The sequence below is a fragment of the Corapipo altera genome, unplaced genomic scaffold (genome assembly GCF_003945725.1).
Source record: "Corapipo altera isolate COAL_440 unplaced genomic scaffold, ASM394572v1 52, whole genome shotgun sequence".
In the NCBI taxonomy this organism is placed as follows: Eukaryota; Metazoa; Chordata; class Aves; order Passeriformes; family Pipridae; genus Corapipo; species Corapipo altera.
Window position 1 is genome coordinate 2,790,266 of NW_020884930.1, and position 27,477 is coordinate 2,817,742.

The following is a 27,477-nucleotide window of genomic DNA, read 5'->3' on the forward strand; positions in this document are numbered from 1 at the left end:
TTTGTGTCCAAAATTCACCATATATTAAGAGCTTTCCTGAACTGTGGTTTTAGTAACTATAAGAACAGAAGCTTCTCTAGAGGTATATGATCAAGATGATATCTACATCCGGTACCATACTGATGGAAGCCTATTCAACCTAAGGCAACTGAAGGCCCACACCAAGACCTTAAACCATCTTGTGCGGGAGCTGCTTTATGCTGATGACGACACCCTCGTCGCCCACGCAGAAGCAGCTCTGCAGCGTTTAACATCCTGCTTTGCAGATGCTGCTGAGCTCTTTGGGCTGGAAGTCTGCTTGAAGAAGACAGAAGTTCTCTATCAACCAGCACCCCAGGACGTCTCTCATCATCCCCATATCACCATTGGCCAATCAGAGCTCAAATCAGTCCAACAGTTTAATTACCTTGGTAGCCTCATCTCCTCAGATGGCAAGATTGACGTAGAGATAGACAACAGGTTACCAAAGGCATATAGTGCTTTTGGAAAACTCCATAAAAGAGCTTGGAGAAATAAACACTTGAAGAAAAGTACAAAGATCAGTGTTTGCAGAGCCATTGTGCTGTCTATTCTTTTATATGGATCTGAATCATGGGTCATCTACCGCCACCACCTGCGACTCTTAGAACGCTTCCATCAATGCTATTTCCGTACAATCCTAAACATCCACTGGTCAGATTATGTGACTAATACGTCTGTTCTAGAACAAGCAGCAGTCACAAGCATTGGGGCCATGTTACTGAGAACACAGCTGCGCTGGGCAGGGTACGTCTCAAGGATGAAGGACCACCACCTCCCTAAGATCTTGCTTTATGATGAACTTGCCACCGGCTGCCGCAAGAGAGGAGCCCCAAAGAGAAGATACAAGGACTCCCTGAAACAACATCTCAGCCTTGGCCATATTGATCAACATAACTGGTCTACTCTGGCCTCCAATCAGGAGGTCTGGAGACACACTATGTTTAACGCTGCTGCTTCTTTTGAGAAAGCATGCAGGATGACTCTTGAGGAGAAAAGACAAAGCAGAAAGAATCGTGTCTTGCAGAATATTCCACCTAAGGAGTCTTTCTGCTGTGCCTTTAGCAACCAGTGTCTATCTCACATTGGCCTTTTTAGCCACCATGGCGCTTGCAACAAATGTGGGTAGAACCCTTCCCAAATCTTCACTCACAAAGCCTAGCCATGAATGAATATTCTTATAATAGAGTCTGCATGAGTTGTAAACTTTATAATTCATTATTTTAAACAACATGTAAGAAGGTAAAAGCAGTCCTGCTATGCGTAAAATGCCTTGGCCTGCCAGGTGACATCTGATGTCTCATGTCTGGGGATCTGCACCTTCTTCCTGTTTCCCAACTCATTGAAAGCAACTTTTCCCTTAGAGCAAACAGAGCTTGGTCACAGCAAGATCCCATCCTTCCTAACTCTACATGCCATGCACAGGCTGGCAGATCTGAATTTGGGATTTGTGCTGTTGCATCTTCTCAGTGCTACTGCAGTCTCTTTGCAGTCGCTGGCCTCTGTCTCTTCTGCAACCTGCCAGTGAGCCTGCTGCAGCTTTTCTGCCAGAGCCCATGAGCTGCTTTGACCCAGAAACCATGTCAGGATGGGTGGGGGAGCCCTGGGGAACAATGGGGTAGATTCCAAAGCTATGCTAGGTGCTGCCAATTGTGGTAATTGCCCACCCTGCAGTCTCTTCATAGTGGTGTGGTGGGGAGAAAACGGACATAAAAGATGAGGACCTGCTCTAAGACACCTGAGTGAGGGCAAAGAGCATCCTGCTGCTGTCTAAAGTCTCCCCACTGACTCTTGCTTGGCAGTACAAACTAGCTTAGATTCACTGAATAGTTATAATGATAAATATGGCCTACACAGTCACATTCAGGAATGGTGCTGCCAGGCTGCTGCAATTGCTGTGGGCTGCTCCCCTTCATGTGCCATCATCCAGAGGTGGCACAGCTGCAGGAAAAGTAACTTTCTACCCCCAGTCCTGAATATGCCCACATCTGTAAGGCTATGAGAGTTCTAGCCAAAGCTCAGCCTTCCAAGGAAACCCTGAGGCCACACAGTTGAAAAACTCTACGCAATCTCCCGCTTCTTTTCTTGAACCCTGAGCCTCCCTCCATGAGGGAGTAGAATCATAGAATAGTTTGGACTGTTAAGTGACCTCTAAAGGTCACCTAGTCCAACACTTCTGTCATGGTCAGGGACGACATCAACTAGATCATGTTGCTCAGAGTCCCATCTAATCTGACCTTGAACAGATCAGGCATCAGATACCACCTCTTCAGGCAACATAAACCTACCCTCCCCAACACGTTAGGCACACGCACAGATTTCCTTGAGTGAAATGGGAGAGGAGGCAGCCACAGTTGGGACTTGAAGGATATAGATAAAAACATAAGTAGAATGCTCTGGGGTAAGCATGGGGAAAGGGAGGTGGAAGTTGTGTGCCTGATCCACACAGAACGGAAGAAGGGTGTGTGGAGATGGCAGACGTATGAGTCAACATGAGCCAAAGTCTGACAGTTCTCTTGTTTTACAGTTGTTTTAACAGTATTTTTTACACTCCTCACTTCTTCATAGCAATTCTTAACAGTTTTTCAGCTTTTTTACTCCAAGGGAAAATGCTGCTGATGTTTGAGACTAATAATACAAGCTTTTCTCTGAGTCACAACAGCTTTTTGAAAGCCTTTCAAAATGTGCATGTGGAAATGTCTTTTTACATGTACAAAGGGGAAAATAGAAACATAGGAACACACATATTAATTTTGCATTTGTTAGCACTAGACTTCCTCTGCCACTTTAGCACCTAGTCACTTAGTAGTGGCTGTTCCTCCAGTTCTGCTCCCATACCTGAAGTTAAAATGATTGGTAGAAGTTTCTTGACATGGTCTGTGAGCTATGTTCTGTCCTGCATCAACTTCATGGCAAAGTAAGTGAAGATATGATTTTACCAAGATGGCACAAGTGGTGGCCTTTGTTGGTCATACAGACTCTTGCACCTAATGGTAGAGGGTGTTTGACAATGTGTTTTCAATCGGGGTTAAGCATAAATGCATCCATTGTAGGTGAGGACTATAGGAGCTGGTGCTGCCTGAGCACTAAGGCAGAGGAAAGGAACTGAGGAAAGCTGAGGACTTGGTAGAGGTGCTGCTGAGCTGTTTGCTGCAGCTGGGCAGTGGTAAGAATGAAGAGAGATCTGGAAATAATTGAAGTAGTCTTGTTTCCAAGACTTGTGCAGAGTATGAAAAGCCTTCCTAAGCAGTAATGGAAGTGTGGGCAAGAAACCAGAAAGTGTCACAGGTTTATTTAGGCAAACATACCTCACTTTGTTGTTCCATAAGCAAATGCGTGTGTATATGTAACTATAACACACAGAAGAATTGCTATGAGCAGTAAGTTGGTACAAGAGAAGCCTCAGTGCAGAAGTTCTTGTTAAATCCTGCAAGATTGTAAAAATGAATAAGAAAAACTTCCTACAAAGGCAGTCACATTCACTTCTTTATGTTATCCATCCTGCTTACTTAAATGTAAGATTAAGTGTAATCTTCCTTGGCAAAGCTACTAGATTTTGTGTTCACAGAAGAAATGTTCAAGAAAAATGTTTTTCATGCACAGTGCATGCTTTATGATTGCTCAGTATTGATTTATGTACTGTTCCTCTAAATCTGTGGCTAATGTCCAGTAGGAAGTATCCATGAGGGTCACACCAATAGTAATATGGGATGCATTCATAAAGAAAACATTGTTTTTCACATTCCAGCATGCCGCTTCTACAGAATTAAAGGGCTGAGGCTGCTTCAGGAGGGAGATATGTGAACAATATAAAGGTGGTATGATAACAGAGTCCCTCAGCATAACACACAATGAGAAAACAAGTTTCGTGTCTGAAATCAGAAACAGGACAAACTCAAGTTCAAATTTCAGAGTGAAAGTAATTAAGCATTCTTGAAAATATGCATTCTGGGGTTTAGGCTATAGTTTGTTAATATTGCCCTGGCAAAAAAAATTTAAGATGAGAGGGGCCCAAATTAAGGAACATGGCACTCAGCCCCTCTGTTCTTCCAGCAAAGAACAACATCCCTGCAAAGCAATCCTGTTGCCAAAACATTTCTTGCTATATTATAATGTGCATGACTACAGACTTGCAGGCATCTGGAGTTGTGCAGTCTCTTCTGGCAGACTTAGAGAGCTCCCATCCTTCATAGATACAGCAGATTGAAAGCTGTTTATTCAAAATATTTGTCATACACTTGCTTTGAGTAGGGTTTTAAAAAAGCACAGCCATTTCTGTGTAAAGATTAACTGTATACCTGTCTTGGTCTATCACAAAAAGCATGTTTGTACAAGATGTTACTTTAAAAAGAAGGAATAGGAGGAGCACTGGCTTACGATAGGAATATTTGTGTTGTTTTTATTATTCCTTTGCGTCACCATGGGTTGCAGAATGGAATGTACAAAATAATGTAATGCTCCTGCTTGTTTTCTTGTTAGACTGCTGAGGCTCACTGGAGAGACCTCTGTGCTTGAATTCAATTATTTCACTTTCCTGTGTGGATTAGTGATCCACCCTGCTGAAGACCTGTTGTCTGGTGCCTCAACTCCAGTGACTTAAGACTCTTCACCTGCTAGATCAGCTCCTTCCAGATGCCCTTTGGCACATGAGTACAAATTTTTTACCTTACTACTGTGTTCTTCATGGAAAAGAAAAATCCCAGATTAGTGCTCTTGCATTCATTAACTTTTTACTCTGCTCAGAAGACTTTATTTTCTGGATGTTTGCTTGTTTCCGTAGATATTGTGCTGTGTACCATACTGGATTTGCAAAAGTATGTCATAGACGGTACAACATACTGTTTCAGAAGACAAAGCTGAATACATTGGGTAAGTAATTTTTTTCCTTGCTTATTTTTATCTTACATATTTTTAAAGCTTAATTAATTGAGATCTTAACACCAGACCAGCCTGTTTTGTGTCTTGTGCATCATGTCATAAATTATTACGAAAGCCACAGATCTATAATTCTGAAGTTAAGAAAAATAATTGAGTTGATAAATATTTAGCAATGCATAGATTAAACTTAAAGAAAATATGTTAAAAAAAGAACAAACCAAAACCCAGAAAAATGTTAGGTTGTTTGAAATGAAATAACACCTATGATTTTCATTTAACTACCACTCTTTGCTAGTCTCCCCTCTCTGAAAGTCTTTCTGATTTGGCAAGTTGTGCCACCAGAATAAACGTCTTTGCATAGTGTTAGTAAAAGTCTTATTGTAGCTTTCTGAGTCAACAAGAAAGAATTACACTGCATTTGTTTCACATTAACATCTGGCAAAGTGCTGTTCTTGGTTTCAGACATAGATGACGGACTTTTATTTTCCCAACCTTCCTTTTGTCTTATTCTATCATAACTTCCTAAGGAATAGAGAGCAGCAGCTGCCTGCTTCTGCCTGCTACTGACCTCAGCTGAGGCTGTTTGGAGAAAACACATTACAAGAGAGTCTTTCTTGAAAGCTCTCATTGATTTTAGTCTTCATGCTACTGTAATAAAAATAGCAGCTAGAGAGTGTTAACTTACCCGTCCTGGTGAAACAGACGTGTTTATTTAGAGCACTGGTCTCTTACAGCAGTCTTCTGCTAAAGGAAGCAGGCATATCACCTACCCTCTGGTAAGCTGCTACCTTCTCCTTTTAATACCTTTCTTAGATTTGGGCTACAGCAGCTTCTCTCTCAAATATCCTCTGTGATTTGCTTTGGGGTGGGAATGCTGTGCTGGCGGTAGAGGAAGTCCCTCCTACGGGAAAACCAGTGTATGACCGTAGTAATGCATATGGAGCATGTGAAGAAATATTTCATTAAATATTTTTATAAACATAAAATTTGAAAACCAAAAGGAAATATACTTGTTTCCTACTGAGTGGGATATGTTTGCTTCAGATGAGATCAAAGTGGATTTGGTGTTGTTGTTTGGGGTTTTTTTAATTATTATTTCTAAGAATATTTTATAATGTTTGCTCATAATGCATAATCTTGTTTTGTTTGCTTTCCTCTCTCATTGGAAAATGTTCAACAGTATCCTCTTCCATGAATACTCCCTTTAAGACCTGTTGATGCTCATGCTCAAGAATAGTGTTTTGAAGTTTGATCTACATATTTTTGGTCATGTTGAAAACTGCTAGGTCATCTGATTTCATGTTCCAGTAGTTATTAATATAAACTTATATGTTTGGGGTTTTTTTAATTTTTGGTCAATCGGCTACAGGCAGGAAAAAATTGCCCAAAATGTACTTTGAGAAAATAAGAAATTGTTCATGACTTTTAAAATCTTTTCTACACATATATTGATTTCTAATACAAACATAAATAAAATGTGGTAGATTTCAATTTTAAATGCTTTCTTAATCTCACTAATTTCCTAACTGAAACTAGAAAATATTGGAGGTGTATCAGTTTTTTTACCTGGTTTGACTTTGCCTGGTTCATTGATGACATCATTATTGAGAAATTAGGTGGAGGTAGACAAAAAATCACCAAAAGAAAAGGCCATGAAATTTAGGATAAATTTGATGTCTAGCATGTTCCAACATCTTTGATAGGAGATGACTTTCTAAAATGCCTCAGCTTTCAAGGGAATCTACTGAAGGCAACAATATTTGATCTCTGAGAGACACATTGATTATTAATATTTCTTGAATGAAAAGCTGAGAATTTCAAAATATTCTAGCAAATAGAGGTACCTCAGTCCCTCTGGAAGTCTATGGAGTAGTTCATAAGACTGCTTCATAAGTCTGTAAGTTCCTATGAAAGTTCATAAGCACCTCCATAACCCCTGACCAAGCCTTGCTGAATCATTTGGCAAAGGTAAATTGCCCCCTTGAGAAGGAGGCAATCATTCTTGAGGCTGAAGACCCCTGAAGAATGGGAAGTGTCTGAGAAAAATCTGCCCTGCCAAACTGGCCCTGCAGTAACTTATGGAAAAACTGTCTTTTATTTCAGCCCTGGTTTTCAGCTACTATCAAGCTGCCCCTTCTTCCTTCACTTTTCACTTTTTGGCAGTGGCTTGACTAAGAAATGACCTATTGAGGAGTAGCTGTATGTGGTGTTATTGTTTTCTTTAACTTCTCAGGTGTAATCTACAAGTTCCTTTCCGTTGCTTTTTGCACATACAGCTGGGAGGTAAACAAGAATGCAAAAGATTCAGGGCCCTTAGGCCTGTCTGTACTCTCAAGGCATTGTGCTTTTTCTCTGAGAGGAAAATTTCCTTCCATTTGTTGAGGGGCCCCCTAAGGAAAAGCACGACCTACATGCAAGCAGGGTTCTAAAGTTCTATAATAGAGATCACTTGCTGACACAAAGCAGAGGCAAGTGTTTGCAGCTGTTTCATTTAGCCTGCTCTGGCCTCTGAGCCACATTGGCAAGTTGATGCCTGTCTGTGTCTCATATTTCCAGAGAGCAGTAGGTCTTTCTGCTTGTCACAGTCCATGGGGACCAATAGAGTAGGGATCTTCCTTCATGTCAAAAAGCTTTTATGCCTTGCTCTTCAGCCTTCATACTCAAGAGCTACTAAAATACCTGTACTTATATTTTTGATGCCATTCAGTTTTATTATTGCCGTAGGGTTACACCTTAAACACTCAAACATGTTAGAGAAGAATGAAAAGGACCTCGTTTTTTTATTAGTGCATAAATTAAATCTTTCTGTTTTCAGGAAGCCCCTCTGAATGATAGAAGATTCACAGTAAGGATTTCTTACCTATTATAATCCAGGATTTAACAACTGAAAATGGCCATCCTCCTGTAAGAAATCAACTTGTTACAGCTCTCATTGTTGTCCCCAGCAAGTAAGCTCTCCCAGGCTGTAGTTTTTACTGGCTCTCACTTGGATTATGTGCACCCTCAAAAGGTGACCTGCAAACGCCGAAATGATAGAGAAGAGCTATTGAAGCATTCTTGAACAGCTAGGCTTCTCAGCTTAAACTTTTCGGCACCATTGAGAGACAGAAGCAGCAGCGGTTAAGGAAACACTGATTGTGGCACTTGGTGCCATGGTCTAGTTGACAATGTGGTGTTAGGTCATAGAGTGGATTCGATGATCCCAGAGGTCTTTTCCAAGCTAATGGATTCTATGAATTGAATTGATTCTGTGATAGTCCCAGAAAGGGAAGATGGTGGCATGAGGATGAAGTAACAATGATGAGAGTAGGGCAGGACTACAGACCAGGTTTAGTAGGACCAAAATAGCAGAAGCTATAAATGAGATAAAGGGTGAGACTGTGGCAACAGACATTGGGCACATCCTCAAATTGTTTTCATCACTGCCTGGATGTAACAGCACATTTGACAAAAAAATATTCTTTTTTTGCTATTATACAAAAAGATCTGTAGAGGAGACTATTTCCTATATTCTCCTAATTTTCTTCATAGCATAAAGACTTTGCTGAGCCTTAGCCTAGGACAAGTCATGACTTCATTCTAGACCTAGCCTAGCATGAAGACTTGTCCTAGCCTAGCATGAGTCTTGCCTCAGTCAAACAAACCTTGTTTAATTAAGGAAGACGTTATCCTAAATAAAGAAATCAGTAACAGTTTCAACATTGTGATGCCACTGAATGAAATTAGTGTACTGTCAAAGCTAATGGGAATATTGTTGTTGGCTTGGGTGGGGAAGGAACAGAGAAAGGCTGTTTAAAATATTTTATTCTAAAATTGCTACTTTCTTTCAGACTTTCAGCTGATATAAATTGGGATAACTTAATTAAAGTGAAGCTACACATTTGGTTATGATTCTCAAGGTATACCTATTTGTGGACTTAGTTCAGGGTATGGTTAAAAGTTTTGCTAATGTGACATCTCTCAAAAGTACAGAATTTTGAAATGGTTTCATCCACAGTCACTTATTTATAAAAGAAATATTTCCCTACACAGCTCTAGTTATGCATTTTTAGCAATCTGAAATAATCTTTTGTTAGCACAAGAGATATGAGAAAAATACACAAAACATTGTGTTACTTAAGAAAATAATTTAATCTTTACCTTTGTGCTGTCATGAAAGCTACAGATCATAATAGTGCTACTAGACTTTAGTAGCATTGCCAGTTTAAATGCTCAAATTCCCTTTAACTACCAGGACTAGACATCAAAGTTCAGGTTTGATACCACATACACAAGTTACCGGTACTAGTGACAACCTACCAGTTACTCGATGTATCCTTTTTTACATAAAAACGACTTTATCTCATTTATTAGTGAGACTTCATTTCAGGAAAACCGATATTCATTGGTTTTGATCACTACTTGCATAGCTCCACATTCACATCACCTGGGGAACAACTGTATTTTAAATTCTCACAGCGTTTGAACTGTACCCACTTAAATATTTGTACATTTTGGCTCACAGGCAAAGCTCACTTTTTTTTTTTTTTTTAATTCTACAAAAAAAATCCTAGATCAGGCATAAAAAGCACAAGATGATTTTTAACTAGCTCTGCTGACAAAGTGGTATTAATAGAGAGCTCTGCCCAGATTTCTAGCATGCTGCTGTCCTGATGAGCTCTCTGGACAGCTGCCATCACAAGAGGGTTTTCTGCCAACATTTCACATACCCATGGAGACTAAATACTGAGACAGAGGTTCTGGAAGTATTGGCTCGTATTTCAGGGCAGGAGTGTGACTTTTCCCTTCTTTGTGTCACACACAAGGAAACTGGGAATGCTTATCAGGAATTTTAAGGGAGATACATGACTGGTGTTTTTGATGCTTGAAATTTCTCCCTGCAAACCAGGATGATGTTTTTTATTCATAGGGGGACAAAGTGAGAAGTAAGAGGAATCACCTCTATGTGTGAGGAGGAGGTCAGGAAAAACGTGGGAGACTGCAGTCATGCTTGAGCACTTACATCAAGAGTTAATATTTAACTTTATTCCAGTGTTCCCACAGTGTTCCTGTGGTTAGAAGAAGTGCCAATGGGATGAGAAAAGCCTTTAAAGAGAGTTTGGCATTTTTTAATATTTAATACTTATCAGGCCTCATTTGTTATTTAATCAGTTAGGAAACTGAGTTGCATCAAAAAAGCTGGGAAAGAACACAGAATTGTGAAATATTCAGGGCTGCTAAAATAGGCATACTTTACAAAGGAAGCAAACCTTTCAGGAAGTTTGGGGAGGGCAGGTTGTTTTAAACTGGCTATTGACCCTCACTTTAAAAACATACATTTGTAAATCAAATGTAATGTATAAATATAATGCTTAAGCATTTGTAATCAAATGTTTTTTGCCAGTGTTGCATGGATGACCTTTGTTCTATTCAGAGAATTTGGCTTTAGGTCATAGGATTTTGAGGAAGTTTTCTTTGGAAGTGTTTTAGAGTGTGTGTGGAGGTAGGAAGAGAATGAGAAATAAATTTCTTTTGAGACAGGCACCAAAAATTAGCCATTGTTCTAAGCGTTATTATAAGTCAGCAGGACACAAGAACTGAGACAGTCACTGCAGTCCTGGCGTCCTCATCCCTAAGGGCCTCAAAGCCCAAGCACTCCAATGTGTGCACAAGGCCGATTATCGATGCAGTTATGCAGTAAGGTCATTTATCCCAGCTCCCAGCATATTTGGATCTTGTCCTGCGAGCACCAGAGTGGGATGCTTTTACAGTCATGTTTTGTTGGACTCTCTTATACAGAAGTGTTCCAGGGAGAGGGGGTTCAAAACTCAATCCATGTGCATGCTAGTGTCTTCTACTGAAAAGTCAAGTGAGGTTAATAACTAAACAAGCTACATTATTCACTGCAGCAGCAATCTCACCTCTAGGAGCAGCTAAAACTCTTCTCTTTATGCTCATATTAACATTTACCTTGTGACATCAGAGGTTTTGAATATCTTTTTCTGTCTTTTCTCTTGTGTTCCTCAGCAGATAGTGGTCAAGTGGATGTGATTTGATGAAACAAATAATAATGAAATAAAGTTCTTTCTGGGATGAGATTAAAATTTAGGGAGAGTATTCCTATGGAGGACACTCCAGCTGTATTAGGACATGTTTCCAGGGGTACAGTGTCTCCTTCCTCCCTGAAATATCTTCAGTAATGTAACATAAAATTACAATTCAAGACAAATAATAAAAGTGAACTGAGAGTTAACAAAAGCTTCAGGATCTATAACCAAGGAACAGTGGCCTCACATTTATCCATTAAAAAGGTATGGAACAGTGAAAGGTAGTGAACAGAAGTTCACTAATTTGTGTGTTTCCTGAACTGCAAGATAAAAGCAGGCAAAATAGTTGTTCTTTGTACTGTTTATACCTTGTATGCTAATTGTCTTATCCATGTCTGATATCATGTGCATTACAGAAGATGTTCTCTCCTCTTGTTTTCAGGTAATGTGATTTGAAGATGCCAGCCCCCTGGCAAATATGCTGTGATAAAAAATCCAGAACTAAGAATGGAAAAGCTGAAATGGACCATATGGCAGAGGCGACTGAAAAAATGCAGATGAAAAAAGAAATCACATTACTAAATGGAGTTTCTTTAATTGTAGGGAATATGATTGGCTCTGGGATATTTGTATCGCCCAGAGGTGTTTTAATGTACAGTGCTTCCTATGGACTCTCGCTGCTCATCTGGGCGCTTGGTGGGTTATTTTCGCTGTTTGGAGCTTTGTGTTACGTCGAACTGGGAACATCCATTGTGAAGTCTGGAGGCAGTTATGCCTACATCCTGGAAGCATTTGGTGCCATTATGGCCTTCATCAGACTCTGGTCTTCCTTGCTAATTATCGAACCAACAACTCAGGCAGTGATAGCAATCACATTTGCGAACTATATTGTTCAACCAATTTTTCCTCACTGTGAGCCGCCATATGATGCAGTCAGGTTGATTGCAGCTGCATGTGTATGTAAGTAAAGTTGTGATTGCTGGAAGTTAAGAGCTATAATTGTGGGTGCCCAGGTGAATTTATATTTCTTTGCCTTCTGTGAAAAATAATTATTACCTATCTAAAACATGGTGTTAGGAACTAATAATCTTGTATTCAGATGTATTGTATTTGGGACTGGGAATACTGGAGGGGAGAGGATAATTACAACAATGTGGCTGAGGGAAGTTATGGCTGCTGATTAAAGATATGTGTATTTCTATGGTTCATTGACCTAATTGGCAGCCCACATTTGGTCCATGCTTTCTCTCCCCTATTTCTTACAAATCACAAAAAATGAACATTCATATGGAATTACAAATACTCTGCCTAACAGCATTGTCTGTAGAGAAGTTGTGTAGTGTAGTCAGACACTCCACAAGCTCCAATCCACTTCATCTTGACTGTATGTCTTGGGTGAGCACAGGGATAAGTAAATCCATCCTCCAGTAAATAGACTGTACTCAGATTCTGTTCTTATAAACAGGGATTTTCAAGCTAGGTTGTGTGTTCCTTTGAACCTGTGCTGTAGTTTGTGCTTTTAAAAATGGTTTTAAATTGTACAGCTCAACAAAACTTCCAAAAAAGATAGGTAGTTTTAATTTAAGATAAAATAATGTATACTGACAATTCTGAAAAAGTGTTTTGTCTGTAGCCCTGACACACCAGTGTGGTGCAGAGGAAGTTCACCTCTAAAAAAGGCTCCATGGTATAAGTTGGGGCTATCATGACCACTCAGCAGTCTAAAAAGTAACTAACCCTGTTCCAAATTACTTTATCAGCTGAAATTCTGCACTTGCACAGGAAAACAGTTATTTATTAGATCAAAATTTCTTTCCTCAGTGTTCTATGTGTTCCTCATGAAACCCTGACACTTAGGAATAGTCTTCAAATGCTGATGTTTCTCTAATGTTTCACTGTTCTTAGTTATTCTTACTGTAGTCTTGATGCGAATCAACTGTGTGCTCTCTGGTACCCCTGATTTCTGAGCTGACTTATGTGTGTTCAGATTCCTCAAGTGATCATGAATCTGATCTTCTCTAACAGTGGGAGGGACTTCGCTCCTATTGACTAAATCCCTAAAGAGCTGCAAGTTTGCTTTCCTAAAAGTCAGGGTCCTGACTTAACTCTTCACCTGACACATATCCCTCAGGACTGCGAACTCCACCAATGCATGATCACTGCAGCCCAGGCTGCCCCCAGTCTTGATGTCCCCAATTCACTCACTTATCTTGGTGACTATCAGGTCAAGTATCACATCCCCTCTGGTAGGGCTGTCTGTTACCTGGCTTATGACATTATCCTCCATGCATTCCAGGAGTCTCCTGGATTCCCTACAGCTCATGTTGCTGCTTTCCCAGCAGATGTTGGGGTGGTTGAAGTCCCCCAGCAGGACAAGAATGCCTACAGGAGTGCAAAGCCTCCTGTAACTGGAGCAAGAAGGCTTTGTGATAGGCTCCCCTTGATGGCAGGTGGTCTGTAGCAGACACCAGCCACAAGGTTCCTTTTGTTTTCTCAGTCTCTGATTCTTACCCTTAAGCTTTCAACCTGTTTTTGGCTATTTTTCAGAGACAGCTCTTCACACACTATCCATTTCTTGATGTAGAGGACAACCTCTCTTCCTCTACAGACTTTACTAGAGCAAGGTTAATATCATTCTATACAGACATGTTTAAAATTATAATCAAGCATGACACTAGGCATTAACAACCACTGTATAATCTATTAAGTCTTTTTATTACCAAAATAAAGATAAAAAATTTTGTGATATAAAGGACATAAAGAAATTTTACCTTTTGTATGTGTCACATTAAAAGGGGCAGAAAAGAATAATTTTCTGTCCAACCTGTCTTAATTTATTTTTTGTCTATTAGTGTCTCCCCCAGGAGATCAAAGCCTTTTAATGTCCAAAACAGTCTGTTATGTCTCACTTAATGAGACCATTCGCTTAACAGGTTTGCTGAGATGGACAGAACATTTGATACCTTTTTATATAAGGACTACATTTAATAATGACAGAAAAACCCCTCAGCAGGTTTCTCCTGTGAGTTATTTGGCTGTTGAGAAAACCATCAGCACCTAAAAACAGACTCTCTCTAACAGTTCATGAAATAACATGTTTATTAATACAAATTTGTGACAATTTATTGTGTCTGGAATAGGGTCTAATTGCAAAAATTACACTTAAACTATATAGTAATAATAATAAAAAGCATAGGCACATGTGCTAAAGCAAAAGCAGCTTGCAAAGAAGTAAAACAACTTACACTGAATACTAATGCTGCAAAACCTAAGCAGAAACTCTAAAGCAAAAGCCACTTATAAACTTAAAGGAAAAACTAAAAATACTATGTAGCAAAAGTAAGCTCTAGTTATTTAGAAGCAAGTAATTAGCATGCATAAGATACATCTCACCTTCCAGGTGTCCTCAAAAGTGGAAGGAGACAGGGTAACTTGTCAGTTACCTCTGCAGAGTTGATGGAATTTCTCCCCCAGTTTTGCTTAGGTCCAATCTCTTTTTATACCTTTTTTCTTTAGGTAGTTTTAGTGGCCGTAGTCAATAAACTAATTTTGAGGTGATAGGCAGATGACATAGGCTCAAGGATCATTTTCCTGTGTTTCTGTCTGACAGGATACTTTGGAAAAAAGGCCTACTATCTCCATATCACTCCTTTCTTAGTTTAATCCTCTTACCACTTTCTGGGAATGTCTCCCCAGGTGCTGGGGTTTCCCAGGAAGCCACCAGGAGACTTTTTTCTCCTTTTGTGTGGCCTTTCTATCACCTTACAGCATGTGAGCAACTCAGTTGACTTCAATAAAGTTTAAATATTATCTAAAAGTAGCAAGAGTTAGTCCTAAAATTCAAAACCCAATGTGTTTTGTCTTACCTACTGTCATGAAAACAGAATCCTTCAGAAAACCATTCTGTAAATCTTAAACCAGGTATTTAATCTTAACAAATGTAGGTGGTCTTGAAGGGGTGAAATTTGAATCAATTTTACTCCTTGAAAGAGGGGTGGCATCTAGAAGGGTGGATTTAAAATATAACTTCAATGATGTAAAACATCCAGTGCTCCTTTCATGCATATTCTTTTTCTCTGCAGGTTCCTTAACATTTATTAATTGTGTTAATGTGAAGTGGGGAACCCGTGTGCAAGATTTTTTCACATATGCAAAAGTTATGGCTCTTATCTTGGTGATATCTGTTGGCCTTTACAAAATTGGTAAAGGTAAGAATAAATTGCGCTTACTTGAATTCTATGAAATGAACCATAAATGAGTTTCAGAATCCATGCAGGGAAATCAGAATTCTTAAGACTTATGTATGAAGCCTTGTTTATTATGGAAAAAAAAAGTCTGCCATAGGAAGATCAGAGGATTTTTATGGCTTGTTAAGCAATAGGGGGTTAGTTATTCTTCTATCCATTGACAGCCAAATCCTGTGTTGCTTGGAACAGCAAACAGCAACTGCTAACTAGTTTAAAGTCAGCCTCAGTGTCTCTGACTCATGCATTGCTACCTATCCTATGACAGGACAGCACAACAGAATTTGCATTGCTCCTCACACCTCCCCCCACCACTATACTCCCTCAGCCCCCACACACAGCCCTGCCCCAGAGCACCCTGCCAGGGGAGGGGACCAGGGAGGGGGTAAATCATTGGTGGGATTTGTGGGAGGGCATGGTTGTTCAACAAGGGAGAAGACTGTAATAGTGCAGTTCTGTGAATCACTGTGGCATTGTGTTAATATAAGGCATCACAGGACAGATGAGCCACCTCCTATCAGCAGTAACTGGACTGAACTGAACGCACTGAAAAGCTGGAGAGTAGTTTATTTCAGTAATACATCTGATCTTTGTATATGACAATAGATCTGATTTTATTAATTTGGGCCTCTGGTACAGTGAAGTCTCTTCGAATTCTAGCTCTGCTGCTTAGGTTACTAAGGCTTCTTCATTTTAATTTCCTTTGAAATTCTTAAATTGTATCTTTATTCAGTTGAAATAAAGATGGTTTCCCCTTCTCAGTTTAGGAATTATCTTTTTCTCCTGCTAAACTAGCTTATATACCTAATGAGCATGCTTGCTTTTCCATGTTTGCTGGCCTTTCCTTGGCTGCAGTTGTATCAGCTGTTCCACTGTAAAGCTACACCAGATTTTGAGAAAGCTTTTTTGTTTAGCCATTATCTGTGCGTGTCAGTTGTCACTGGTTGGTTCAAGTTTTAAGAAACCTAGAAACTGAACCCAGTCCTAAGGGCAGGAACATCAAGATGAGGAAAAACATTGCTTAAGGGCCACAGTTGTGTGAAGGAGTAGTTCCCTTCATAAAACTGCTGCAGTTTTACAATCGTGTGAGTCTGTGATGTCACCTCTGTATCAGCTTTGCCACTGCTCTCAAATCAGCTCCTTCAAAATTCCCAGCCTGCTGTGGTGTGCTTTTTGGCCCAGGGACTGTTCCCTCTGGTCCCACATCCACACAGCCCACTGCATTTCATCTGCATTGCTTTGAGGGGTCAGGGAGGGTAAAAGTGGAAAGGAAACATGATTGCGAGGAACACAAAATGCTGAGAGGTTTTAGTGGTAGTAAAGGTCTCATCTCTGCTTTGTTTAAGCAGAACCAAGCACTTAAATACAGGAAGAACAGGGAGGAGGAATGATGTAGACTTCTGGAGGAAACTGTGATCAGGTCAATGACTCTTTTAAACCCAGTAACTGTTTTAATGATGTTTTAGCCCTGCTGTATTCCTTCTTTATGAAGTGCTTGGATACACTTCTTAGGTTAAAAGACTCTTAATGTATCTGAATTTGAATATCAGCTATCTTTAAAAAAAAAACCCTTGCAACCATTTTCTTCCTCAAAGTGTGTGTACATCTCATAACTTCCTTTCTTTGGTTTGAACAGTCTCCTGGTAGTGACTGGTTCAAGGGTTGAATTGCCAGAGGGTGAAGTGCTTTAATTTTACAATAAAGGACTTACTTTCTTTCCTAATTGGGTTTTCAGCATGTTTCTGTCTTCCTTAATACTTAACCCACTTCCATTTGCATTAGGTAGTTGACTTTCCTTCTGCAAACTGAGTAAGGCCTTTCTTCCCCTTTTCGGAATGGCAGTGAAGGCTCACGCAGTTTCATTAACATTTCATCTATTTTGCAGCATTCTGCAGGTTGTCATCTCAACTGATTGTGCTAAATTAGAGGATAATTTTGACAGGAAAGATATTTTAAGTCTTGTCTCTTAATTTTGGGGAACACCTTTGTGGGGCAGAGCATCCCACTGAGAACCATGCCTCCAGGAGGTCCCACTCCAGTGGCCACTGATTCACTTGGTGAAAACTAAAGTACAACTATTAGGAAGAAATATGAGACAGATTCAGAAACTGAAATTGGGTTTCCCCAGTACCTCTGCCTGGCTGACAGTGTACTGCATGCCCTCAGTTTTGTTCCCTCCTTCAGTAGACTTGTCAGTAATGCCATGAGATGAAGACTCCATGAATTCTGGCTGAATTACACAAGTCATCCAAATAACAAACATGGGAAAATTTGTTCTACTCTCTCCCTGTACAAGTGTAGTTCTCTGAATGTCTGACAGAAATTCTCCTGTTTGTCAATTAAAAATGTAAGCTGTGCACTTTTAGATATAGTAATAAAACCTTGATGCAAGGGGATTTTATTTCCTTTTGGTTAACTGAGACTTTCAGCATAACACAGAATCAGAGAATATGCTGAGTTATAAAGGAACCCACAAGGATCATTGAGTCCAACTCCTGGCCTTGCGCAGGACAGCCCCAAGTGTCACACCATGTGCCTGAGAGTATCATCCAAATGCTTCTTGAACTTCAACAGGCTTGGTGCTGTGACCACTTCCCTGGGGAGCCTGTTCCAGTGCCCAAGCACCCTTTGGGTGAAGAACCTTTTTCTAATATCCAACCTAAACCTCCCCTGACACAACTTCAGGCCATTCCCTTGGATCCTGTCACTGGTCACCATAGAGAAGAGATGAGTGTCTGTCCCTCCTCCTCCCCTTATGAGGAAGTTGTAATTGCAATGAGGTCTCCCCTCAGACTCCTCTTCTCCAGGTTGAACAGACCAAGTGACCTCAGCCACTCCTCAAATGGCTTCCCCTCGAGGCCCTTCACCATCTTTGTTGCCCTCCTTTGGATGATCCCTAATAGCTCAATATCTTTCTTATATTGTGGTGCCCAAAACTGCACACAATATTCACGGTGAGGCCGCACCAGTGCAGAGCAGAGCAAGACAATCCCCTCTTTCGACCGGCTGGTGATGCTTTGCCTGATGCACCCTAAGTCGTAATCCTTGAAACATAACAGGCAATTGGCACCTGCCGTTTGTACAGGGGAAACAGAAAACCTGAGAGCTCCGTTCGAGGGCTCAGCAACCAACCCAGGGATGATCGCCCTGGCTCTCTACTCTGCCCTCTTCTCCTACTCAGGATGGGACACGCTCAACTACGTCACTGAGGAAATGCAGAACCCCGAGAGGTAAACACATGGTTTTGCTTTGAATCTCTGACGGGTGATGGCAGGGCAAGCCACTCTGTATTTGTTTCTGATTGGAAACTAGTCAAACTATTTTCTCTGCAAAATCCTTGTTCTTTTCAAACAAAGGAATGAGAACTCTTTCTGGTTATTGTGCTCAGTCATCAGTTGTATCACACTAATAAATCACTTGCCTTTACATATTTTACACCGTACACTTCAGACTAGAATTTTTCAAGGGGGAGAACAAACCCCTGATGAAAACAGGAAAAAGCATGGATTCGTATAGTCCTCTAAAATTCCCTACTTCTTTTCAGTTGGACAGAACAATTATTTTTCCAGGACTGGTTTTGCCACCGGTAGAGTAAGACTGTGTCAGGTTTATGACTTTTATAAGCTAATCTTCAGCATTACTGTTTATGGGCAAATACCATCTCCTCCCCTCCGTAGGGATGTCAGCCCTGTGGGAGTTGTATGTGTCACCTACTCAGGCCGATATAGTCCAGCTGGTCTTGGGACATGCATAGGTTATAAGTCAGGAAAAAATGCCACAGTCAAGAAAATACCTAAGTGTGAATTTAAATTTCTTTGTTTAGGTGCTCTCTTAAATTGCTTCATATAAAAGACAGTATATTAAATTTACATGTATGAATGTACTTTTTTTTTTTCTCTAAATCTTGTGACAGACCCCCCAAGCAACAAACTAAGCTGCTTATTGAATTGCTCCACACATGGCTGCATATTATTTTGTAACTCTGTGATTACAAAATGATGGATTACAAGCTGTGGTGGAGGTATCCACTGACAAATGTTTTAATCTGGAAATAATCTTCTATTTAAGTATTTCTTATTTAAAGAATATGAAATAATTTTTCCGTTTTCCTTTTGCAGGAATCTACCTCTTTCTATTGCAATTTCAATGCCTATTGTGGCTATTATTTACTTGTTGACTAATATAGCGTACTACGTAGTGTTGGACATGTCAGCTCTGCTCACAAGTGATGCAGTGGCTGTGGTAAGTTGGGAAAAATAGCTAAAACAAAAGACACTGCAGAAAAATCTCAGGTAACATACTTCTTGGCAAACAATTGAAATAATTTCATGCTGAAGGCTTCTGCTTTGGTTAAAACACTTTTTTCCATGTAAGAGTACCAGTATATTAGAAGGTGCATATCAAGAATGTATCCAATAAATCTGCTCTTGAAAAACCCTCTTGTATACTCTGTAAATCATGCTCTTAACAGTACATCATTAGAAGGATGCTTTTGCCAGGATCAGACAGAGAAAGAGCTGTAGAAAGTCTGAGTAGTTGGAGAACCAGGGGTTTTTGTTATCCTTCTAATGTGCAGTGTGTGATGCAGACCTACAGCAATATTTTCAACACAAAAACGTTCACTGAAATGCTTTCTTAAAACCTTATTAATATTATACAGAAGTAAAATGAAAATTCATGGATTATTACAGCTGGGATTTGTCAGAATAGATTAAAGCCAATACATCTTCTTTTCCCTTATTGACTTGATCTACACTTAGAATTTTTTTTAATCTTTTTTTAATATGTCAACCATTTTTATTTTGATACTGATCAGCTTTTCCAAATTCTAATTTCCCAAGTCATTATTGGATGTCATAAGAAAGCATGGGCTATGACACGACATTTGGGATGGTGTGTTTTCATGAGTTTCTCAGGATTGTCCATATGCTTAATGTAATACGCCTCACAGTTATTTTTGTCTTCTGTTACAGACATTTGGCAATGAAACCCTTAGTCATGCTAAGTGGATAATTCCTATAGCAGTGGCCATGTCTTGCTATAGCGGCTTAAACTCATCAATTATTGCAGCATCTCGGTATGAAATACAAGATTTATTTTAAATAATTGAATAGAAATAATTTGTTATTAATCTGCATTCTTTATTACTGCATGGTAGAAGTGATACAGTTAATTTTTGCCATGTCAAGTTGTTTATTTATGATGGAGGAGTTGTTACAATCCCATGGGTCTTCTCATGATCAGCACCATTTGATAAACTAAAGCCACTTGAGAGCAGCATGTACGGTAGAGTAATGAAAGAATTATTTCTTTGTTTTGTCAGAAAGCAACAAGCTATTCCTTGGCTCTCTGTCTGGTTGAGTTTTCTTATTTGTTTTTTTAGGCTTTTTTATGTTGGAGCCAGGGAAGGACACCTCCCTGTCAGCCTGAGCTTGATTCATATAAAGTGCTTCACACCAGTCCCTGCTCTCCTCTTCAATGTAAGTGACAGCCCAGCCTTGAGCAGGCAGGGTTCAGACCCAGGGGTAAAACACCTCACCGCTGCCCGGTGCTCTCACAAGCATCTCCTGTGCTGGAAACATCTTCTGAAAATGTCCAAAAGTCATTGAGGGGGTGGGGATGGTGTTATTTTGCCTGATAGGTTTTTTTTCAGTGGAAAGAGAATGGCTTGATTCACTTGCCAAACAATATTAGTGAGAAGTACAATACCAGTACTGAGAAAACAGAGAATGGCTAAATATGTAATGGTATAGACAGGAGCTGTTTAAGTCTGTTTAAGGCTTTATGTGAGCTTTCAGTGTCACTGGAGGAGAATATAGCAGGAACATCTCTCAGACCCTGCCATAGGCTCATATTCTGTGGCTCTAGTTATAACAGAAGTGACAAAGCACCTAAAATTAAATTTCTACCATTAGATGCCTATTGCCATTTCCTTCTGTCATTATATAAATGAGTCTTGTGACACAAAATTGAGGAACGAAAAGTTATAGTATTGGTGTAGATGATTTTCATAAATATTCCATGTATTTAAGTGTGTATTTTATTTGGTATCTGCCTTTGCCCTATGTTACATATCATTTATGATCTCATTTATGGTCCTGTTTAGCATCAAATAATTTACTAAAAGTTATAATCTCATTATGAACACTTTTCTTACAGGAATTCTGTTTGCACTGGCAAGATGAGCTATATTCTTTTAATATACTACCAGCCACATTTTTCATGTGGAAGGTGGAAGTTTTTTCTGCTCATTTGTTAAAACAGACATTAAATTCCTGGTGGCTTAGGTCTTTCCATGAAAGCAGAATAGCATACATGCAGGCCACAAAATTTATTCGAATGCTCTCAATTTATGGGTGGATTGTGGAAGCCTCTAACATTGAAACTAAATTAAAACTTTGCTTTCAAACTGAAGCCAACCATAACAGCAGAGTAAGCCTCTACATACTGAGAGTTTCTTGGCAACCTTCTCCATACTGCAGCAGAGTCTGGGACTCCTCACCTGACCTTCTTGGGAGAGTTGCCTACTAGTGCTGAAACATAACTTCACAGACTCAACACCTGTTCAGCCAAATGTGTTGTTTAACATAGCCAAAATGCTATGTTTAACAAAGAGATGCCAGCATGTTTCACACAGCACATCTGGAGATTTCTCAAAAGTTTCAGTACATCTTTCTTGCGAGGACCTGATCTCCTAAGTCCAGACAAATATGTTGGAAACAGACCAGTTTATAATTTTACTCTCTTTATTTTCACATTAAATGTTCTTTGCTTTTATTATCTCTAGGGCTTAATGACTTTGCTTTATCTCCTTGTGGAAGATGTTTTCCTCCTCATTAATTACTACTGCTTCAACTACTGGCTCTTTGTGGGTCTGTCTATTGCAGGACTAATATATTTGAGATATACTCAGCCGCATAGACCACGACCTATTAAAGTAAGTAAACAAGAGAGGAACCAAGCCCTAAAAGCCAGCTAATGCACGCGTTTATGTGATCTTTAATACCACAACCACAACATTACCAGTTACTCATAGGCTATTTATCAGCCATAGAAATTCTTACAAAATAGAAGATGAAGGAGCAAAACTGATTTGAGTTTCCACAAGAACATCTGTTCTAGTACTTTTGCTGTTATATTTACCATTTGTTTTTCTTTCATTCAAACTGATAAATATTTTCATTTCAAAATAAATAAGAAATAAATAAACGTCTGGGGTTCTTAGCCTGTGCTGCAAGAACAGCAGACCTCAGTAGAGCTAGTGATGGAGGCTCCAGAGAGGTTAACACTGATCAAACCTAGATGATTTAACAAACTCAGTAAAATCCCTCCAAAGCCCATAAATGTCCACAATTCTCACACAGAAGTTCAAAAACTCACATAGAAGTTCAAAAGCTTAAATAGTCAAATATATTTTGATTGTTCCCTCCCATTGCACAGTGGTCATAGACAGCAAAATGCAAGTTTAATGATTGACTTAGAAAAGCATTTAACTATCAGTTAGGAGAGGGAGACAGCACAGAAACAGTCTAAAACTTGTTTCTAGTTTTAATCCAATGGTTGTCCAAGAGGCAAGGATGGAAACACACAGCTTCCCGCAGGCACATAAAATCATGCACTGGCTCCTATTTGTTGGCTCCATGACCTGCATTTTGACTCTGCAGTAATACAGTAAAAATTAAGAGAATTATAAATTCACACCCAACCTAAACATATATTCCTTATCACTCTCTCTTGCTACTCCTGCATCATTTTTATGAACACTTTTTTTTACATTTAAGTGTAACATCCTTATTAATTAAAAAAAAATGGTTCAGACAGCTAAGGGCCTACTGCTGGAAAAGTTTCCAGTCTTCCAGAGCAGACCAAATTTTTCTGAAGCATGTTCACTATCCCCCAACCTACGTGGAAGATAAAGATTAAATCTTGCCTTAGTGGTAGTTTTGTTTCTGATTCTACTAAAACAAGGATTAGTCAGATTATAGATAATGACTGTTTAATTCCTGTCAGCATTTGCCATCTTAGTCAACACCACACCACCATATACACTTTTTCCTATTCTGAAATGTAGCAACTTACATTTTTAACCTTTATAAACAAAGAGAAGTAATTATACCAGTGAATTCTCAGAAGCTTCAGCTAGTGTTCAAATGCCAACTCCTGGACTCTTGAGAAGGTTCACTACCCCCGACAGTGAAAAAAAAAATTAGTGAAAAATAAATTCATGAAGAGGTTATTGCAACTTTCATAGAATCATAGGGAATGTTAAGGGTTGAAAAGGACCTTAAAGATCATCTAGTCCCAAAAACCCCTGCCATGGGAGGGGGCACCCCTCACTAGACCAGGTTGCTCAAGGGCTTATCCAACCTGGCTTTGAATGGTGGGGTTGGGTCATCCACAACCTTCCTGGGCAACCTGTTCCTGTGTCTCACCACCCTCACAGTAAAGAATTTCTTCCTAATATCTAGCCTAAATTTCCCCACTTTCAGTTTGTACCCATTTGTACCCATTACTCCTTTTTTCTATTGCTTCAGTTCCTGACAAAGTGTCCCTCTCCAGCTTCCCTGTAGGCCCCCTTCACATACTGGAAGGTTACTATCAGGTCTCCACTCAACCTTCTCTTCTCCAGGCTGAACAGCCCCAACTTTCTCAGCCTGCCTTCGTAGGGAAGGTGTTCCAGTCCTCTTACCAACTTCATGGCCCAACTTTCCTTATTTGTGGCATAATATTTGTTAAATGCCCACACAAAAGGGTTGTAGATCAGTCCATTAGTTCTATAGCACCAAGATGGTCACTGAAAGTCCAGCTGAGTTAGTTCCAAATCAAAATTACCCTTAAAAATTTGCAACTGAAATTAGAGGGAAAACTACCCATTACTGCTCAGTTTGAAAGCACTGCTTTCAAAGGTTGATCTTTTACTAATTGAAAGGAACTGAGCTTGTACAGGCCTGGAAAAAAAAAATGGTCAGATAGGTGTGGTATAAGAGGTTCTCAGCAGTGCTCTTTGCTAGCTTACAAAAGCTAACAAATTGTGCTGACTGTAAGCAGTCAAAAGATTCAGTACATACTTTTATTATTGACATGTCTAACTTCAATCTGCAAAGCTTGGCATTTTTGTAATAGAGTATTTATTTGCATCTTTTAATTATTTTTTTTTTTTTTGTCTCCACAGCTTAGCCTCTTCTTCCCTATAGTATACTGTTTATGTTCCCTTTTCCTGGTCTTAGTTCCTCTCTACAGTGACACAATCAATTCCCTTATTGGTGTTGGTATTGCCCTCTCAGGCATTCCTGCATATTATTTGGGAGTCTATCTGCCAGTTGAAAAACGACCTAAATGTCTACAGTGGCTCTCTGGTAAGCAAGATAATCCTGTCCTACTCACTGCGACAAAACCTTGGTCAGAAGAACAAAAGAATAATTTTTTTTAAAATCCTTTTTCTTTATTATTTCTTTTTGGATGTGGCATGTCATCTGCTTCATCCCATGGTCTTGAAAACAAAGCCATGCATACTTGTACAAACCAGTTCAATATGCGGATGTTATATGGTCATCTGATATCTGTGGTGTTGAGCCATTTCAATATGTTGGCTCAATAAAAACCATGTAGGATTGTGAATACTAAATGAGTGCTTTTTAATACCCTGGAAGGCAGACATACCAGGACACCATTGCTTCACTTTCTATCCAAGGAAGGGAATATCCAAGTCAGAGGAGTCCATGAATTTTCATAAACAGTGAAATAATTAATTGTTGACCTGAAGAGTAGTTTCCACTCCTCAAATTCAGGCAGTCTTGAAAAGCATAACTTTAATGTTTTTATTCATTTCGAACTCATCTCTCAATCTGACAATTCAATAAAAATGTTGATGAAAGTCTGATTAAACAAGACTTTCAGTTTAATTACTGAACTTTTTTAATTTATCTATCTGTAACATGATTAATTCAATTGATTAAGGTGTTTTAAGATTTTCCTAATATCAGTGTAATGCTTTCAAATCCTCAAAATCGATATATTTGTCTAAGATCTAACATAACTTTGTCTCATTCATTTTTACTATTGCAGCTACAACAACAAAGTATTTTCAGATGCTCTTCTACTGTGCTCTGTCAGACCTGGACACAGACGTGGAACCTACAGCAGCTAAGAGTAAATAGAGTTGCCTTGACATTGAGAGTTGGGCCATGACATCTCCTCCTTGGAGCAATTTTTATCATCTGAAGTTCTCCCCATGTGTTCAGTCATACTAAAGCACTAATCACTGTACTGTGCATCAGTTTGATGTCAATTAAGTTTTGCTTGTTAGCAAATTAGACTAATTCAGTCTTCTGAAATGGAAAAGACAATAACTGTTAAAAAAAAAAAAAGGCTGTCAGCCTTGCAACCTAGACCACAAAAACAGGTGCTCTAGCTCAAATATGGTTTGTTGATATGCAGTGCCATTTGTAATCCTTGTTGGCAAGTTATAGTTCCTTTCTGTATTTATATTTGCATGTAACCTACATTGTTTCTAATTTGAATTTCATCATTCCTCTTCAATTAAGGTAGTTTAATCTTATACAGATCCCTGTAGCTTGTAGAACTATCGTGTTTCATTGTTGTCTGCTCAGAGAAAGAGCAATGGAATAGGAAATTGTTGCTACTTACACCTCTCTTCATTCCCATCCCACACTGTAAGGTCAGCTGCAGGATTGTAATTTCATGCATCTCCAACATTGTGTTTGCTGATAGGGCTCCTATGAAATCTTCTATTTGCATTTCAAAGCCATCTGCAGTGGCAGCTTCCTTGCGGCAAGGTTTTCTTTTGATACAAAGTATTAACAATGAAAATGCAATTAATTAAGGTAAATGTGAAGATATTACAGATGCATGTTTTGCTTTTTGGAGGCCGCTGTTTTCAAGCACTAAAATCAGTTAGGTATCACACCCACAAAACAGAAAGAGAAAAGAAGACCTGGGATGTAGCTGCAGCTCAGAATATGCCCATGTACTCTTCACACACAACACGTCTCTGTCACAGTATAGCACCACTGTGCTCCTGCTCTATGACTGTACAGAAATATTGCATTTTCACTCCATCTCTTATGAAGTGCTGGTTAGTGACAGAGCTGCAGTCCCAGACTGTATCGGGGTACAGAGACAGTACAAACCCTACAAGCCAGTACCAAACTAAACGTGACAGTCTTTGCCTCCACGGAGTTCAAAGTCATGCTTGATGCTGAGCCATGTATCACACCAAGACACCAGAGGTGATGTCTCAGATGGTAACAGATAGCAGCGTTACAGGTAGTGTAATAAGGGTATGGACTAAGACCACGTCCATACAAAATTCTGAGCTGAGAAACTTCTTTTGTTGTCTGTTCTTTGCTAAAATCTGGTTTTGTTTGTATCTGTGTATCAGGTTTGGCTGAGATGGAGTTCATTTTCCACAGAGCAGCCCCCCCAGTGCTGTACTTTGCATTGGTAGCTAGAAACACGTTGATAACATATCTGTGTTTTGGCTACTGCTGAGCACAGCATCAGCACAGTCTCCCCAGCATTCCACTCCACATCAGTAGGCTGGGGGTGGGCAGGATCTTGAGAGTGGACACAGCTAGAATAGCTGACCCAAATTAACCAAAAGGATATTCCATACCATGTGACATAAGCTCAGATATAAAAGCTAAGAAAAGAAGCAGGAAAGGAGGGTATTAGTTATTTACAAAGTTTGCCTTCCAGAGCAACTGCTATGTGTGCTGAAGTCCTGCTTCCCAGGAAGTGGCCAGACATCACTTGCTGATGGGAAGTAGAGGATAAAATTATTTTTCTCACTCTTTGTTTGTGCACATTTGCTTTAGCAAACTGCTTTATCTCAACTTTCAAGTTGTTTTCCATCTTATTTTCTCTCCCATGTCCAGCTGAGAAGGGGGAGTGATAGAGCAATTTGCTAGGCACCTGGCATCCAGCCAAGGTCAACCCACCACAGCCTGTTAAATTTCTGGGTATGACCCACAAGCCTTCACTTTCTTTCTGGACAGAAGGAAAGCAGTAGTCAGATGCAAGGTTATAAATGTAAATAAAGTCACTGAAATTCTCCATGGACATTGGAATCTCAGATATGTTAATGTGTTTGTTGATTTTTCACTTCTTACAAATAATATATGTAAGTTATTGCCAAATATCTAAAGTAAGTCATAGATGTTGCAAGTGTTTAAACAAATAAATATTTGAGCCTTGGCAAATGCTGTAGTTGTGTGGTTTTAAAGCATAAAATTAGTACTGTGAAAGAAATTTGCCCTGCCTTACATCTCTCAAGTTGTTTTGCCAGGAGA

At 39.5% G+C, this 27,477-nt stretch overlaps 1 protein-coding gene across 3 annotated transcripts; it reads left to right on the forward strand.

The window, feature by feature from the left end:
• The first annotated feature begins 4,481 nt into the window (after positions 1 to 4,481).
• LOC113954575 (Y+L amino acid transporter 2-like) lies at positions 4,482 to 27,382 on the forward strand. 3 transcript variants are annotated; one of them, XM_027659089.1, is made up of 11 exons: positions 4,482 to 4,887; positions 5,631 to 5,672; positions 11,365 to 11,882; positions 15,005 to 15,130; positions 18,252 to 18,396; positions 19,285 to 19,408; positions 20,140 to 20,243; positions 20,550 to 20,646; positions 21,954 to 22,103; positions 24,339 to 24,522; positions 25,232 to 27,382. In XM_027659089.1, exons 3-11 carry the CDS (start codon positions 11,381 to 11,383, stop codon positions 25,321 to 25,323), a joined length of 1,524 nt encoding a protein of 507 aa, XP_027514890.1. In that variant the 5' UTR covers positions 4,482 to 4,887; positions 5,631 to 5,672; positions 11,365 to 11,380; the 3' UTR covers positions 25,324 to 27,382. The 3 variants fall into 3 exon arrangements, with proteins under 3 accessions (XP_027514890.1, XP_027514889.1, XP_027514891.1); XM_027659088.1 differs by lacking the exon at positions 5,631 to 5,672 and having other exon boundaries at positions 4,483 to 4,887; XM_027659090.1 differs by lacking the exons at positions 4,482 to 4,887; positions 5,631 to 5,672 and adding an exon at positions 10,976 to 11,186.
• The last annotated feature ends 95 nt before the right edge of the window (positions 27,383 to 27,477 follow it).

What these genes read in the sequence shown, in the direction of transcription:
- LOC113954575 (XM_027659089.1), top strand. Translation starts at nt 11,381, where the DNA reads ATGCCAGCCCCCTGGCAAATATGCTGTGATAAAAAATCCAGAACTAAG. An exon ending in CAAGTGATGCAGTGGCTGTG is followed by an intron (nt 19,409 to 20,139) that starts GTAAGTTGGGAA and finishes CTTCTGTTACAG; the next exon opens with ACATTTGGCAATGAAACCCT. An exon ending in TCCCTGCTCTCCTCTTCAAT is followed by an intron (nt 20,647 to 21,953) that starts GTAAGTGACAGC and finishes TATTATCTCTAG; the next exon opens with GGCTTAATGACTTTGCTTTA.